This window comes from Rhinolophus sinicus, linkage group LG13, assembly GCF_036562045.2.
Source record: "Rhinolophus sinicus isolate RSC01 linkage group LG13, ASM3656204v1, whole genome shotgun sequence".
Classification (NCBI taxonomy): domain Eukaryota; kingdom Metazoa; phylum Chordata; class Mammalia; order Chiroptera; family Rhinolophidae; genus Rhinolophus; species Rhinolophus sinicus.
The window spans coordinates 36,229,393-36,244,193 of NC_133762.1; the positions used below are offsets into that span (position 1 = coordinate 36,229,393).

Sequence of the window (14,801 nt, forward strand, 5' to 3'; positions counted from 1 at the left end):
TACTTTTCTATCTAATGAGTATTCCTTTTTAAAAGTGTTAAAATCATTTTTAAAATAAAGAAAAAATATTTTAAATAAAGAATAAAAGTGAAAAAAATGTATGGTTACTTTGTTCACACCCCACACCCGCAACAGACAGAAACACAGATTCACACAGTTTCCAGATCGTAGTATGTACGGTATGTGCGGCCGTACATGAACTGGACTGACAGGACAGAAGGCCCACGCTTGGACAGGGTGCAATTCCCGAGGAGCTCAGCTGGGGGAGCCATTGAGAGCTCACCGGACGAAAGCCCAGAGCACTGGCAACTCCGGCAGTTTAAACAATACAAACCAGACTGGAGGCTGGGAAGAGGTTTAGGCGGCTGTCCTCTTGCATGGGCTCCCTGGATGGGGACAGGTCAGACGCCACAGATTAGAAGAAATGCAGATGGAGGGTCCGGGACTCTGAGCCCTCCTCCCAGCCAACCCCTAACGTGGTGTGATATAGTAAGAAAGGTCAGTTCTCCCTCGCTGTGGGAAGAGCGCTGATTTCAGAGTCAGGTGCCTGGGTCCAATCCTACCTCCGTCATTTCTAGCTTAAAAAAAAAAAAATTCAATTTTGTGCCAGTCATTTAACTTCTCTGAGACTCAATTTCCTCATTCGTGAAACAGGGACAATGTTAACAACAGAATCTTTTTTAAACTGTAATTTATGGAGCACCTACTATATACTCGTCACTGAAAGAAAGGTGCTTTACGTATGTAAATAAATTTAGCTCTTATAACCAGTCTGTGAAACAGATATTTTTATCCTCATTTTAGATGTAAAGAAACAGGTTCAGAGAAATGGTTTTTTTAAATGTAAATAATAGCTAACATTTGTGTAGTGTTTACTGTGAATGTGGTCACTGTCCTAACTTGACTCACAACAACGTAACTCATAACAACTCTATGAAATAGGTGTATTATTATTATCATTATTATTATTCTCATTTTGTACATGAGGAAACTGAGGCACAGAGGGTTTAAATAATTAGCCTGAAATTACATAGCTGGTGAATTGGGGAGCTAGGATTTGAAGGCAAGTAGCTCAGCTGTTACAAATTAGACAACTCTCCTATTTAAAACCCTCCACTGGGTTTCCCACTGCACTAAAAATAAAATCCAGCTTCCTTTCTCTGGCTTGGAAGGTCATACTCGATGTGGTCCTGGCATGATCTGACCTCATCTCCTGTCATTCCCCTCTTTATTCACCAACCTCACACCAACTTCTCATGGTTCCTCAGATATGCCAAGCATATTCCTACCTCAGGGCCTTTGTATTTGCTGTGCTCTCCACCTGGAATGATCACCTCCCAGACTCTTGTATAGCTCATGCCACCACTACATCTGGATCTCTGCTCAAATGTCACCCCTCTCAAAGAGACATTCCTATCTATGAGTACAAGAGACATCCCTTTGACTCTGCTTAATTTTTCTTCACAGCACTTAGAATTCTCCGAAGTTATGCATTTGTTTGCTTATTTGTCTATTTCTCCCACCAGATTGTTAGCGCAGACTTGGTTGTCTTGTCCACTGCTAGAGATCCGGTGCCCAGACCGGGGACTTCCCCATGGTAGACAGCCAGTATACAGTTGCTGGGTAATTAAATACATAAATGAATGAATACCCCAGGTCACGCAATTGGTTAGTGGCAGAGCCAGGACACAGACTGAGTTGTCTGATGCTGGAGCCTATGCTCTTAATCACTGCGATGTGTTGGACTGACTCCGAGAGATCGCAGGAAGTTCTGACAGTATCGTGGATGTAAAACCACTTCGAAAATTGCTAAGTGTTTGTGGGGAAAAAAGCAAAGGATTATTATTATTATCATCATTATGCAGTTTACTGTTGGCTTATCTGTGAAATGGGGTAATCATACTCTGGCCTGCCTGTTTTAAGAGGATGTTTTGTGGAATGCCAGTGAGATAATGGATGGGGAAGCATGTATAAGAGTTATAGGCTTTACATGGTAGAAGGGACTGTAAGGATTATTTCCATGCCAGTGGCTTCCCAAGGCTCCCATCCTCTGCCTTGCGTTTGACATTAATATTGCTGACAGGAGAGGGGGAGGTAGGGGGACATGGGGGCCTGAGGGACTCTGCATCCCAGTAATTAAACATGTTGGGACTGAAGCGCTGCCAGCAGCAGCATCTGGTTGCAATTACCAGAGGGGACCGAAGTGATTAGTCACCTTTATAGTGAGAGCCAGGCCGGTCCCCTGGGCTCCTCCCTGGAGAGGGCCTTCTAAGCAAGCTCTGAGTCCCTTTTCCATGCTTCCACCCCACTTCTGGGTTCCCTGGTCCTCAAACAATAGCCCCTGATCTGACACTCCTCCATGTCCCCAAAGTCCCAGCGCGTTTGGATGAGGCCTTGACCGAAAGCCAAGAATACTGTAATTGCCTTTACCACCCTTTTACTGCTTGTTGTGTTTCTAGGGCCAGGTTAGGACTCTTGGGTAAAAAATGTGTCAAAGCAGGAACTGGGCTTAAAAAGTAATTTAACCTTTCTGAACATCAGTTTCTTTACCTGCAAATTGTGGGACTAACAGTACCTTCATCATAGAGTTGTTGTGAATATAAATAAGATAAAAATGTGGTGGGATACAAAGGCCAAAGTCTAATTTACTAGAGTATGTGCTCAGTAAATAGTAGCTGTTATTAATATTTGCCAGGCGCTAGGCTAATCACTTTTTATGATTCATTTCATTGAATCCCCATAAAAACCCTGTGAGTAGGTACTGTCATGATGCTTGTTCAGTTTCAGAGAGGTTTAGAGGGTGCCAAAGATCATACAATGCACCAAACCACATAGCAGAACTGGAACTCAAAACCTGGACTTCTCGTCTCCAGAGTCCTTGCTCTTTATCAAACCAAGGCAGAGGTGTCTTGGTTGTTTGATTCATTCATCTCTTCCTTTATTCACTCGCTCGAGCTTACAAAGTGCCTACTAGATGGCAAGAGAGAATCCCTCCCTTTAAGAAACTCAGAGTCCAGCAGGGAAGGCACAATATGTCCACAAATAACTATACCTTAAAGCAGAAAATGATGGCTTTTATATATAAGGGCTCATTAGCGATTTCTTCATCCATTCAACACATACTGAGAATTTGCTATGTGCTGGGCCCTGTGCCCAGCACTGGGAATAATTGAAAGATAATTATAGTACAGTCTAGTCATAATCTAATGGGGGAGACAGATATGTAAATAAATTATTACAGTTATAAGGAATTAAGTTATGATTTAAAAAAAACATGAAAAAAATACAGAGTGGAAGAAATGAACTGTGTTCAAGGCAGGGGGCAGGGGCAGACTGGATAATCTTTGAGCTACCAAAGTGGAAAGGGGCGCAGAAAATGCATGATGACAATTCAGGAGTGGGTGTTTTCTGGTGGATGAGGGAAGGCTTCATGGAGGAGAGGGCTCATGAATTGGCACTTTTCAAAGCGTAGGTTTTAGAGAGAAGGGTTGGAACAGAGCGATCCTAAAGGCAGAGAGGAGGATTGAGACAGTGAGATGGGGGTGGGAAGGGGTGGGAGATGGGAGGTTGGGGGGGGTGGAGAAGAGGGAAAAATGCCAGAGATGACTGCTTAAATGGGGACAAGTCCAAAGGGAAGTCAAGTGTTGAGCACCTGGGCAGCTGGAGGGATAGTAATGAATTTAGCTCTTCCTTAAAGCTCTCCCAAAGAGTGCCTGGTGGTGCATTTGTCCTTTGAGATGGGAAGATGGCGCTCTACTGGGTTTTCTGACTCAGGTGCACCAGGTGAAGCCTGACATGCCAAGTTCTGCTGCTGGACTCTGCAGATCAGCAGGGATCTAGGAGTGTCACAGTGAAAGGGCTGATCGGGCACCTGGACATTCCCAGCTGTGAGTTTCATCTTCTTTCATTCATCAAGCACTTACTGAACTTCTACTCTGTGCCAGCTTATGCTGGGAAACCAATCTGGGGACGTTAGAGTATGAGCAGATCTCTGTCAGGCAGGCTCAAAGAATCTCACATTAAGAAGGAAGCCTGCCTGACTACTGCTTCCACTGCTGCTACACCTTTTACAATGTGACAAGTGTAGCAAAATGCACAGGAGGAGGTAATTGGCTCTGTCTGGGGATCAGGGAAGGCTTCCCTGAGGAGGTGAATTTTCAGCTGAAGTTTTCAGGATGAGGAAGACTTCCTCCAGTTGTGGGAGTGAAAGGAGGGTATTCCAGGTGAAGGGAGCAGCTTTCCCCCATGAGTCCAGCTGGAATTCAGACTTCTTTCAGACCTACCAGAAAAGTATCATTGTGGGAAATCATTTTTCCAGCCTCCTGCAGGGGCCGCTGCTGCCCCAGGCTGGGTCAGCCACTGCCAGTCCCATCCAACAAAACGACAAGTCTGGCTTTGCTGGGGGGTGGTAGTGAGGTACACCCTGGACCTGCCTCCATCCAAGAAGTGTGCTCTGAAGTGGCAGTGTCCCCCAAAGCCTGAAGAAATCATCTGAGCTCAGTCAATGGCATTTGGGGGGAGGGGTGTAGTGGGTACTGATAGTTCTCTCTCTGGGTCACCACAAGTTTATTAAAATAAAAGAAACGGTGGGTAAATGCTGCCATCTGTGCTGCCCCCCCCCCAACAACAAATCAGGCCCCAGACTAGACACAGGGTTTGAAACTGCTTTAAAAACACCCCAAGGACTTAGCTGAAAACCCACACTCCCCATGCTTCTGGGGCTTAAGATCTTTGAGTCCATGCCTCAGCATCTCTCTCTCCTAAAGAAGGTGGGGTGGGCTGCCCCGTGAGGTGGAGGTGAAGACCCCTGAGTCTGCTCCATGGACCGAGGGGCCCCCTAAGCCTAGAGTCACGCTTCGGGGCTCTGTGCCAAGAGCCCCCGTGAGCCATGGCCTCGAAAGGGCAGCGGTGATTTTTTTCACATAAATATATCGCACTTAAATGAGTTTAGACAGCATGACATCAGAGAGTAATTAAATTGGTTTGGGTTGGAATTCCGTTTCCAATTCCTGAGTTCAGGTTTGTAAAAGATTTTTCTGAGCACCTGCAGGCATGTGTGTGTGTGTGTGTGTGTGTGTGTGTGTGTGTGAAGTATTTTCACTGGAAAGGATTCAAAAGTTAAAAAAAACAAAAACTGGAGCACACAGGCAGCATTACGCCATTCTTCCTTCTTGGAAAAATCCCTCAGCCTTATACAAGCCTCCTTCAAGCCCTCAGTCAGTTGTGCAGGAGAAAGGGGGCGGTCGGCTTTCTCCTTTCAAGAACGAGTTATTTTCAGCTGCTGACTGGAGACGGTGCACGTCTGGATACGAGAGCATTTCCACTATGGGACTGGATACAAACACACACCCGGCAGACTTAAAGAGTCTCAGACTGAGGAGAAAGCCTTTCCTTCTGCTGCTACTGCTGCTGCCGCTGCTTTTGAGGGTCCACTCCTTTCATGGTTTTTCCTGCCAAACCAGAGGCACCTTCGCTGCTGCCGCCGTTCTCTTTGGTGTCATTCAGCGGCTGGCCAGAGGATGAGACTCTCCAAACTCCTCACTTTCTTGCTTTGGCACCTGGCTTGGCTGGACCTGGAATTTATCTGCACTGTGTTGGGGGCCCCTGACTTGGGCCAGAGACCCCAGGGGGCCAGGCCAGGATTGACCAAAGCAGAAGCCAAGGAGAGGCCCCCTCTGGCTCGGAACATCTTCAGGCCAGGGGGTCACAGCTATGGTGGGGGGGCCACCAATGCCAGGGCAAAGGGAGGCACCGGGCAGGCAGGAGGCCTGACACAGCCCAAGAAGGATGAACCCAAAAAGCTGCCCCCCAGATCTGGTGGCCCTGAACCTAAGCCAGGACACCCTCCCCAGACAAGGCAGGCTGCAACGCGGACTGTGACCCCAAAAGGACAGCTTCCAGGGGGTAAGGCACCCCCAAAGGCAGGAGCTGTCCCCAGCTCCTTCCTGCTGAAGAAGGCCAGGGAGCCTGGGCCCCCTCGAGAGCCCAAGGAGCCATTCCGCCCGCCCCCCATCACACCCCACGAGTACATGCTCTCGCTGTACAGGACGCTGTCCGATGCTGACAGAAAGGGAGGCAACAGCAGCGTGAAGTTGGAGGCTGGCCTGGCCAACACCATCACCAGCTTTATTGACAAAGGGCAAGGTGAGGGGGCGGGGTGGCAGGGGCATGGCTCAGAGGGAGGGGCATGCATGGAGGGGCCTTTCGGAGCCCTGACACTGCACTGGTGGGAGATGGCGTGTGCATCTGGCCTGGGTGGTATCTGGGGCTATCTCATACATACCAGGTTCCAGGCTGCTGGCATGTCAGGGCTGGAGGGCACCTGGGGATAACCAAGTCCATTTCCTGCAAGGTGCAGAGGGATGACTGAAGCCCAGAGAGGAGACAAGACCTACGAGTTGGTGGCAGAGTTGGGGACCAGACTCTAAGACCCTTGGTCACCAGGCCATGCTCTGTTTCTATGTGGGTTGGCCAAACTTTCTAGGCTCCAGGGCGTTGTAGGCTTTCTCAGGTGGCAGAGAGAGAAATTAATCTCTAGCTACCCATGGTTCTGAAACTTTGCCCTCAGGCTAGGGGGCAGCGGAGGCAGGAGAGATGAAGACAGTAAATGAGGCATCTTGGAGTCATGGAATGACATTTAGATATATAGAGTTTGGGAGTGGGCAACAGACCTAAGCTTTAACACTGTGACCTTGGGAAAGCCCCCTCTCCCTTCAGGGTCTGAGTTTCCCCATCTATACAACTATATGGGGGTTGAACTGGGCAATTTCTGAGAGCCCTTCAAATATGAAAATTTATGTTCTCTCCGAAACACAGATCATTTTGGTCATTAATCCAGGAGAATAACTGCTCCCCTCATTTCTCCCTCTGCCCACCTGGCATTACTGTCTTGGCTTTTCCCCTCAACTTGCTGCGTGAGCTCAGCAAGTCCCTTTCCCTTTCAGGGCCTCAGTTTCTCCCTAAATGTGAAGAGAGAGGTGAACCACTGATTGCTAGGGTTGATTACAGCTCATATGGTCTGGTTCTGTGACTCTTAGGACTTTGGCTGGCAGGATGGGGGAGGGGGCAGAGAGTGGGAGAGGCTTCTCGTTAGAGCTGGCCTGTGGGGGACTGACAGAGGGCGGGGGGAGGCATAGAGGCAGCAGGTCTGGCTGAGGTGGGGGAGGTGGCCTGGCTGTCTGCCCAGCCAGGGAAAGCTGTGACCCCTCGGGGGCTCATAAAGTAAGTCTTTGTGCCCCCCAGCACTAAGGGATCTCAGAGTGGGGGAGATGGGGAGTTTAAAGGCCTAATTAGTCACCTTCTAGAGCAATATATGAATGCTTCCCAATGGCAAATTGGTATTTAGGAAGGAGGGCATGCTGATTTGGACATACTACTGAGCTTCTTGTACATACACACAACTTTATATTTGTACACACACGCTGAATCACACACGTACACACTTACACACACACTTTCTTACATCCACATATACACAAAATCTTACATATACACACACACACACACACACACCCTTTAAATTTTCACACAATCCTGATCATGCATACACATAACATGTTACTCACATATGTCACTTTCTTATTCACATATGAACCCAATCATACGCATCAACACATGAACTGTCACACACACACATACACACACAAACTTGTATACTCAGCAGGGTAAGACATACATACAACAAAATCATTAGACTGGGAAGCCAGAGAAATTGGATTGCTGACCAGCTTTGTCATTAACTTGCTGTGTGACCTTAGGCAAGGCACACCCCCTCTCTGTGCCTCATCTATAAAATGAGAAGATTAAGATCTTCTTTCAGGTACAGCGGAAGTAGCTCAGGATAGGATATGAAAAGTTCTAGGCTAGAGTTCCAACTCTGCTTGTTCCTAGCTGGTTGACTTTGAGCAAGTCTCACCTAACTTCTCTGAGCCTCAGATTCCCCCTCAGGAGAAAACAAGGTTAATTATAATGCCCATCCCACCTATTTCACCAATGAGATATCATATTAGATAATAGATAAGAGAGAGAGAAGGTAGAAGGCAGTTCTAAGGCTGATGGATCTCAGATTCACATAGTGATTGACACAAACACCCAGCACAGCCACCCTACTTGCTGGGCTGTGTAGGACGCTCCCTTATTCTGAAAAAGGCTCTCAGTGGTTTAGGTCTTGGCCTCTGTCTGAGTGGGGAAGAGGTTAAAGAAAGCTCTCTGGAGAGGGAAAGAGCTGTGGCCCTCCCTTGAGTCCTGGAGATGATTAGCTTTCTTGATAAGGTTGCAGGGAATGACTTCTGGGTGTTCTTTCTAGATGACCGAGGTCCTGCGGTCAGGAAGCAGAGGTACGTGTTTGACATTAGTGCCTTGGAGAAGGATGGGCTGCTAGGGGCCGAGCTGCGGATCTTGCGGAAGAAGCCCTCAGACACAGCCAAGCCAGTGGCCCCCGGTAGCGGGCGAGCTGCCCAGCTGAAGCTGTCCAGCTGCCCCAGCGGCCGGCAGCCGGCAGCCTTGCTGGATGTGCGCTCCGTGCCAGGCCTGGACGGATCTGGCTGGGAGGTGTTCGACATCTGGAAGCTCTTCCGAAACTTTAAGAACTCGGCCCAGCTGTGTCTGGAGCTGGAGGCCTGGGAACGGGGCCGGGCTGTGGACCTCCGTGGTCTGGGCTTTGACCGGGCTGCCCGTCAGGTCCATGAGAAGGCCCTGTTCCTGGTGTTTGGCCGCACCAAGAAGCGGGACCTGTTCTTTAATGAGATTAAGGCTCGCTCTGGCCAGGACGATAAGACGGTATATGAATACCTGTTCAGCCAGCGGCGAAAACGGAGGGCTCCACTGGCCACACGCCAGGGCAAGAGGCCCAGCAAGAACCCCAAGGCCCGTTGCAGTCGGAAGGCGCTGCATGTCAACTTCAAGGACATGGGCTGGGACGACTGGATCATTGCGCCCCTTGAGTACGAGGCCTTCCACTGTGAGGGGTTATGTGAGTTCCCCCTGCGCTCCCACCTGGAGCCCACGAACCATGCGGTCATCCAGACCCTGATGAACTCCATGGACCCTGAGTCCACGCCACCCACCTGCTGTGTGCCCACGCGGCTGAGTCCCATCAGCATTCTCTTCATTGACTCCGCCAACAACGTGGTCTATAAACAGTATGAAGACATGGTCGTGGAGTCTTGTGGCTGCAGGTAGCAGCACTTGTCCTCTGTCTTCCTGGGTGGCACATTCCCAAGATGCTGGTCACAAGAGCCCCTCTCCACACTTGTGGGATCACAGAGGGGTCAGGAAGCTGCAGCCGGGACCGTCTGCTCAGCCTCCATGAAAGGGAATTCCAACAGCCTTGCTCACTATCTGAGTGGGACTTGGGCTAAAGGTCCCTTTCTACCCACAAGTCCCCCTGTCTGAGGATTTCTGCCTTTTTGCTGCTCTGATTGGCAGGGACAGGCCCAGGGAGACAGACTCTGAAAGAGACTGAGACCCAACAGACCTGGTTTTCCAATGAGACTCAGCCCACGACCTCTCCTTATCTGGGCCTCCTTGGACTCTGACTCTCCAGGGAGGGTTCCTCTTGGGACAGCAACAGGTGCCACCTCCTCCTTGAATCACCATTGTTCCTGGTGATTTTCTGCCCCTGGGGTAAATGAGATGCTGATTGGGCAGGGGTGGGAAAGAGGGGGAGAGGGCTTGGGCAGGGGTGAGGAATGTGGGGCTGTTAGATTATTAGATTAAAATGTACATTGATGAGATAAAATGCAAAACTGTGCCTAAGACTGTGGCAAATTTATTGTTTACTCCAGGGGACCCAGTTACTCCTCAAAGAATGACTGACCCAGGGAGGAGAGTTCGGTTGTCTCATGTATAAACCTGGTTTCCAGGGCCCAGTCCCCATTCCCAATCCTGGAAACTGAAACAGAATGGGGCAGAGAGTACAGGCTGAGCAGGGCCGGTGCTACCTCTAACCCCATTCCAGTTCCTTCCAAAGGCCCATGGGTCTGGAGCTCCATCTGCTCCACTGGGGCCTGGCAACAGAGTTAAGTTTTCTTTTTGGCATTTCTTAGTCAAGCTGGTTGTCTCTGAAATTAATCCTTAAACGGGAGGGAAATGGGGGATTTCATTTCCTCTAAAATCATCCCCACTTCATTCACTAGTATTTGTCCCCCGCTCCCTCCAGTGTCACAGAATGAAATGGCCACTATTTAACAGGCCCTCTACCTCTCACTGGGGAACCTGGGCTGCCACACATCTCCTCCCCTCTTGAGGCATTTCCTTTTTGCCACTGACCACTGTTTCTCACATAATCATATCTGTGGCCTTGCTACCCTCACTGCTCACTCATAACCTCCTACCTCCTCACCCCCATCTCCAGAAACAGAGCTAGAGGTGCTCTCCTTTACATTCTATATTATATAAATACATAATTATACATTAGATAAATAACTTCCCCAGTAACTTCAGATAGACTAGTGCCAACCACATCCTGACAATGTTTCCTGCTTGGGGCTTGGCCCAGACTAAATGCCCACTTTCTTTTCTCCACTAGAGTCTTTGGGGTTGGGGGTGGGGAACGAGACATGAACTCTTGGGAGGGGAGCAGAACCCTCTGATAGGGAAACTTGGGCACCTGAGTTCTTGTTCTAAGGGCTCAAGACCAGGCTCTGCCTGGTTGAAGAGAGGAAAGACAAGGAGAAGGGAGTCTACGCCTCTGCTTCTCACCCAGGGGGCCTCCAAATTTTCCCCACCTCTCTCCAGCTGAGTCTTTGATTCCCAGGGCTTCTAGCCAAAGCTATTTCAACAGTGGGCATTCCTGCCCAGTTATGGGCAGATCTTGTGTCCCTTCCCTCTAGACTTGAAACCTGGGTTGTCAGGACCCAAAGCAAGAGCCCCATGCAGGGGGCAACCTACCTTTGAGCTGCCTCCTTGGTTTGGAGGCCACTACCTGTCCCTGAGGGGCCAACCTGAGCCTGGAGCCTTGCCTTCCCTGGCCCGGCTTCGTTGTGTTTGGCTGGTGGCAGGCCTGCGAGCTCTGGAAGTAAACAAAGGAGCTGCCACTGCAGACAAGAGTTCTGGTGTGTATGAGAGAGTGAGCCTGGAAGGGAGGTGCCAAGGAAGCCAAGTCGTGGGCTGTGGATACAGGGAGTGCAGTGTAAAAAGTGGGTGGCTGGAAACCCAAGGGCAGAGAGGCAAGGGATGAAGGGGTCACAGGTGGGGCTGGCTCCTACACACACGTTTTCTGGGCTGTGTGTCCTTAGTTTCTTGGAAAGTCTGACAGAACTGGAGTTGCTCCCTGCCTTTTCCGCATCAGAGAGCTTCATGTCATCTCAGCCACTGTGCTCTTCCTGCTGAAGGGCTGGGCGTTGAATTGACTGTTGTGGCTCTGGCTTGATACCCAGGGAGCTTCCTCTCCCATTTCCACCTGCCCTAGGACTGTCTTTCACAAAAGAGCCACTCAGACCTTGTACCCTCCCCCTTTCCCACCCAAACTATGGTGATCCAATCAGATAATTGTGGGGTGGCTAGGAACAGCCCTTCCACCCTACCCACCTGATCTATTCAACTGCTTCCTTGGAAAATTATCTCTACCAGGCACCCTCCTCCAGTCCTAATCATAACAAGCTACATACTTGTACAGTACATTCTTATGCAAAAGGGTACAAGGCTTATATCATTCCTTAGAGATCACAAACACTCTCCCAGCTGTGATCTCGCAGCCCGGAAGGGCTCAAAAGGCAGCCCAGCTTCGAATTTCAGAATTGTCACTTAGAGTTAGAGGCCTTGGGCAAGTAACTTAATTCCATAAACCTTGGTTTCCTCATTTGTGAGAGAAAAAAAGTGGCAGGAGGTATCAACAATATACCTTTTTCATAGGGCCAACTGTGAGGACATGAAAGACACTCAACACAGAAGTAGCTGGCACAGAGGTGGCACTCCATAAATATCAGCTGTTATCATTAATGTGCCTCAAACAGTCCCATGAAGCAGGCAGGGCAAGAAATATTTTTACAGATAAGGAAACTGACACCCAAGGTTGTAACTACAGGACTCCTATAGGTCTCAGTGCTCTTTGTACCATTCTTGTTTCTTTTCTTGGCCTCCAACTCCACTGACCTCAGTGGTGGCAAGCAGAATTACATACCTAGGGCTGGGCTGCCTGGTCTTACAGTATCCCTTTGGGGACACACAGTGTTGTTAGTTCCTAGGGAGAAACACTTAGGGCAGGGAAAATGGGAGGCCCATAGGGGAGGGAAGAGGGGAGGCTCCCAGTGCCCTGATACCCATCTCTTGGCCTCTTCCACCATCCCGTGTTCCAGGGCCACAAGCAAATGAATCAACTTTCTAAAGCTTGGGACACAAAATCTTGGGAAGCCTCTCAGACTTCATAACTAGTTCTTCTGATCCGAATATAGATGTGAGAAAGCAGAGTAGGGAGGGGTTAGTCACAGATGCTTGAGAGTCAGGCAGACAGACATAGGTTCCAGTCTTGGTTCCACCACTTTCCAGCTGAGTAACTTTGGACAAGTTACTTAACCTCTCTGAGCCTCAATTTCCCTATCTGTAAAAGAGGGATAATAATATCAAATTTACTGGGCTTGGGATTCAGGCAAGGGGATATTCACTCATTCCATCGATCTTTGATTCATTTATTCATTCATTAATAAATATTTATTGAGGGTCTACTATGACTCAGACTCTGTTGAGTGTTGGAATAATAACAACAACCACAACTGTTAATGTTTATTGAGGGTTTATTATGTGCCAGGTACCGTGCTTAACACTTTACATGAATTCTCTGATATTGCAATGATCATGTTCTTAAGTTCCATGCATGAATGAAAGAGAAAATCAAGATCCCAAAGGATGCTAGGATGCTAAACTTATGATAGGCTGAATCAAAGGAGATGAAATAATAGGGGGAAAAGTCAAATTATATATCTGAATGCATGAAACCAACCGTACAAATACAGCGTGTGAAAACAATGTGATTTCCCAACTTCAGATGGGAAAGAGACAGTGTTGTAGGTAGCAGTGAACTCATTTGAATTAGTTGAATATAACGTGGGTGCCTAAATGTGAATACAAGTGTGGGTAATAGACATGTAGCGTACAAACCCAAGGAAACTGTGTTTCTGCTCTGTTAAGCAGGACTGGGGGAATATTGGGATGGAAAGAGCAAGGGAGAAGCCGTGACAAGGGCGAATCCTGTGTTTTGTTTTTTTTTACTTGTGCAACTGGGTAAATCGTGTGCTATTCAATAACAACCAAAGAGACCACAGAAGGAGGAATAGATTTGGAGAGGATGATGATAAGGTCAGTTTTTGACATGTCAAATTTGAAAAACCCTTAAGAAATTAGCTTTAAACAGGAAAAGCAGCAATTCTTTCATGAAATGATAAAAAGAAAGGATACATGCACACAATAAAAGCAGGTTTGTTGGGTTAGTGTTGGGAAGTTGAGTTTCCTTCTGAAGGCTCATAATTTCTATTTTTCTCTGTGAAATAGCAGGTTAGGCCATCTGTTCAGAGGAGGAGGCAGAGGTCAGAGTCAAGGTTTGAGGAATGTGGAAAGGGTTCCTGTTATGGGTTGAATTGTGTCCCTCAAAAAGATATGGTGAATTCCTAACCCCCACAACTGTGAATATGACCTTTGGAAAAAAAGGTTTTTGCAGATGTAATAAAGTTAAGATAAGGGTGGGGTGGGCCTAATTAGGGTGGGCCTAATCCAATATGACTGGGGTCCTTATAAGAGGAGAGAAATACAGGGAGAAGGACATGTGATGACAGAAGTAGAGATTGGTGTTATGCAGCTGTAAAAAGCAAGAAATGTAAGGATTGCTGGAAAATGCCAGAAGCTAGGAAGAGCAAGAAAATATCCTCCCCTAGAGTCTTCAGATAAAGCATGGTCCTGTCAACGTCTTGATTTTGGTCTTCTAGCCTCCAGAACTGTGAAACAATACATTTTCATTGTTTTAAGCCATCTGGTTTGTGGGTTTTTGTTTGTTTGTTATGGCAGACGTAGGAATCTAGTACAGTTGCAAATAGTAGTTTTAGAGAAGGAGACAGAGTTGAGCATAATAGAGGTTGGTAATCATATTTGGTGGTTCCAATATGCCCCTTGCATAATTTTCTCCAGCAGTACTCAATAATCTAGATGCCAGCATGGAATAAATAGACAATTACAAGGTTGGGGGCTTTCTAGGTGGGCAGGATAGAAAGACATTTGAGCAAAGGAGTTGATACTGGCAAGAGAACAATTAAAGTGACAGACCATATAATCTGAGCTTGATAGGAGAAGAAAAGAGAGAAGGTTGACAGACTATAAATAGAGGAGTTAAAAAGTATGGGGGTCTCAACAGGGTAGAACGACAGGAGTACTAGGAGTAATGAATGAAAGCTGAAATAACAGGATGGTGAGTACGCAGAATGACATTAATTAAAAATTTCAGAATTAAAACAATTCTGGTAATGAAGTCCAGGAATTGGTCATGAGAGTGGGGGGCTGGACTCTTCATAGACATGGAATCATACTCATACAATATGTGGCCTCTTGTGATTGACTTCTTTTACTAAGCATAATGTTTTCGAAGGTCATCCATGTAGCATGTCTCAGTTCATGTTTTTTTATTGCTGTATAATTATCCATTTTCTGGACATACCACATTTTATTAAGCCATTTATCAGTTGATGGACATTTAGGTTGTTTCCACTTTTTGGCTATTGTGAATAATGCAGTGATGAACATTAAGTTTTTGTGTGGACATATGTTTTATCTTGAATATATACGTAGGAATGGGATCACTGGGTCATATAGTAATTTTA

The 14,801-nt window shown here is 47.6% G+C and overlaps 1 protein-coding gene across 1 annotated transcript; it reads left to right on the plus strand.

Annotated features, from left to right (window-relative positions):
- The first annotated feature begins 5,193 nt into the window (after positions 1–5,193).
- Positions 5,194–9,642, plus strand: GDF5 (growth differentiation factor 5). The gene is made up of 2 exons (XM_019732486.2): positions 5,194–6,144; positions 8,306–9,642. The coding sequence occupies exons 1-2, from the start codon at positions 5,520–5,522 to the stop codon at positions 9,178–9,180; spliced, it is 1,500 nt and encodes a 499-aa protein (XP_019588045.1). The 5' UTR covers positions 5,194–5,519; the 3' UTR covers positions 9,181–9,642.
- Positions 9,643–14,801: the final 5,159 nt, after the last annotated feature.

Excerpts from the sequence above, each read along its gene's own strand:
- GDF5 (XM_019732486.2), top strand. The coding sequence starts at position 5,520 with ATGAGACTCTCCAAACTCCTCACTTTCTTGCTTTGGCACCTGGCTTGG. Across the intron at positions 6,145-8,305 it reads CTTTATTGACAAAGGGCAAG|ATGACCGAGGTCCTGCGGTC; the intron begins GTGAGGGGGCGG and ends TGTTCTTTCTAG.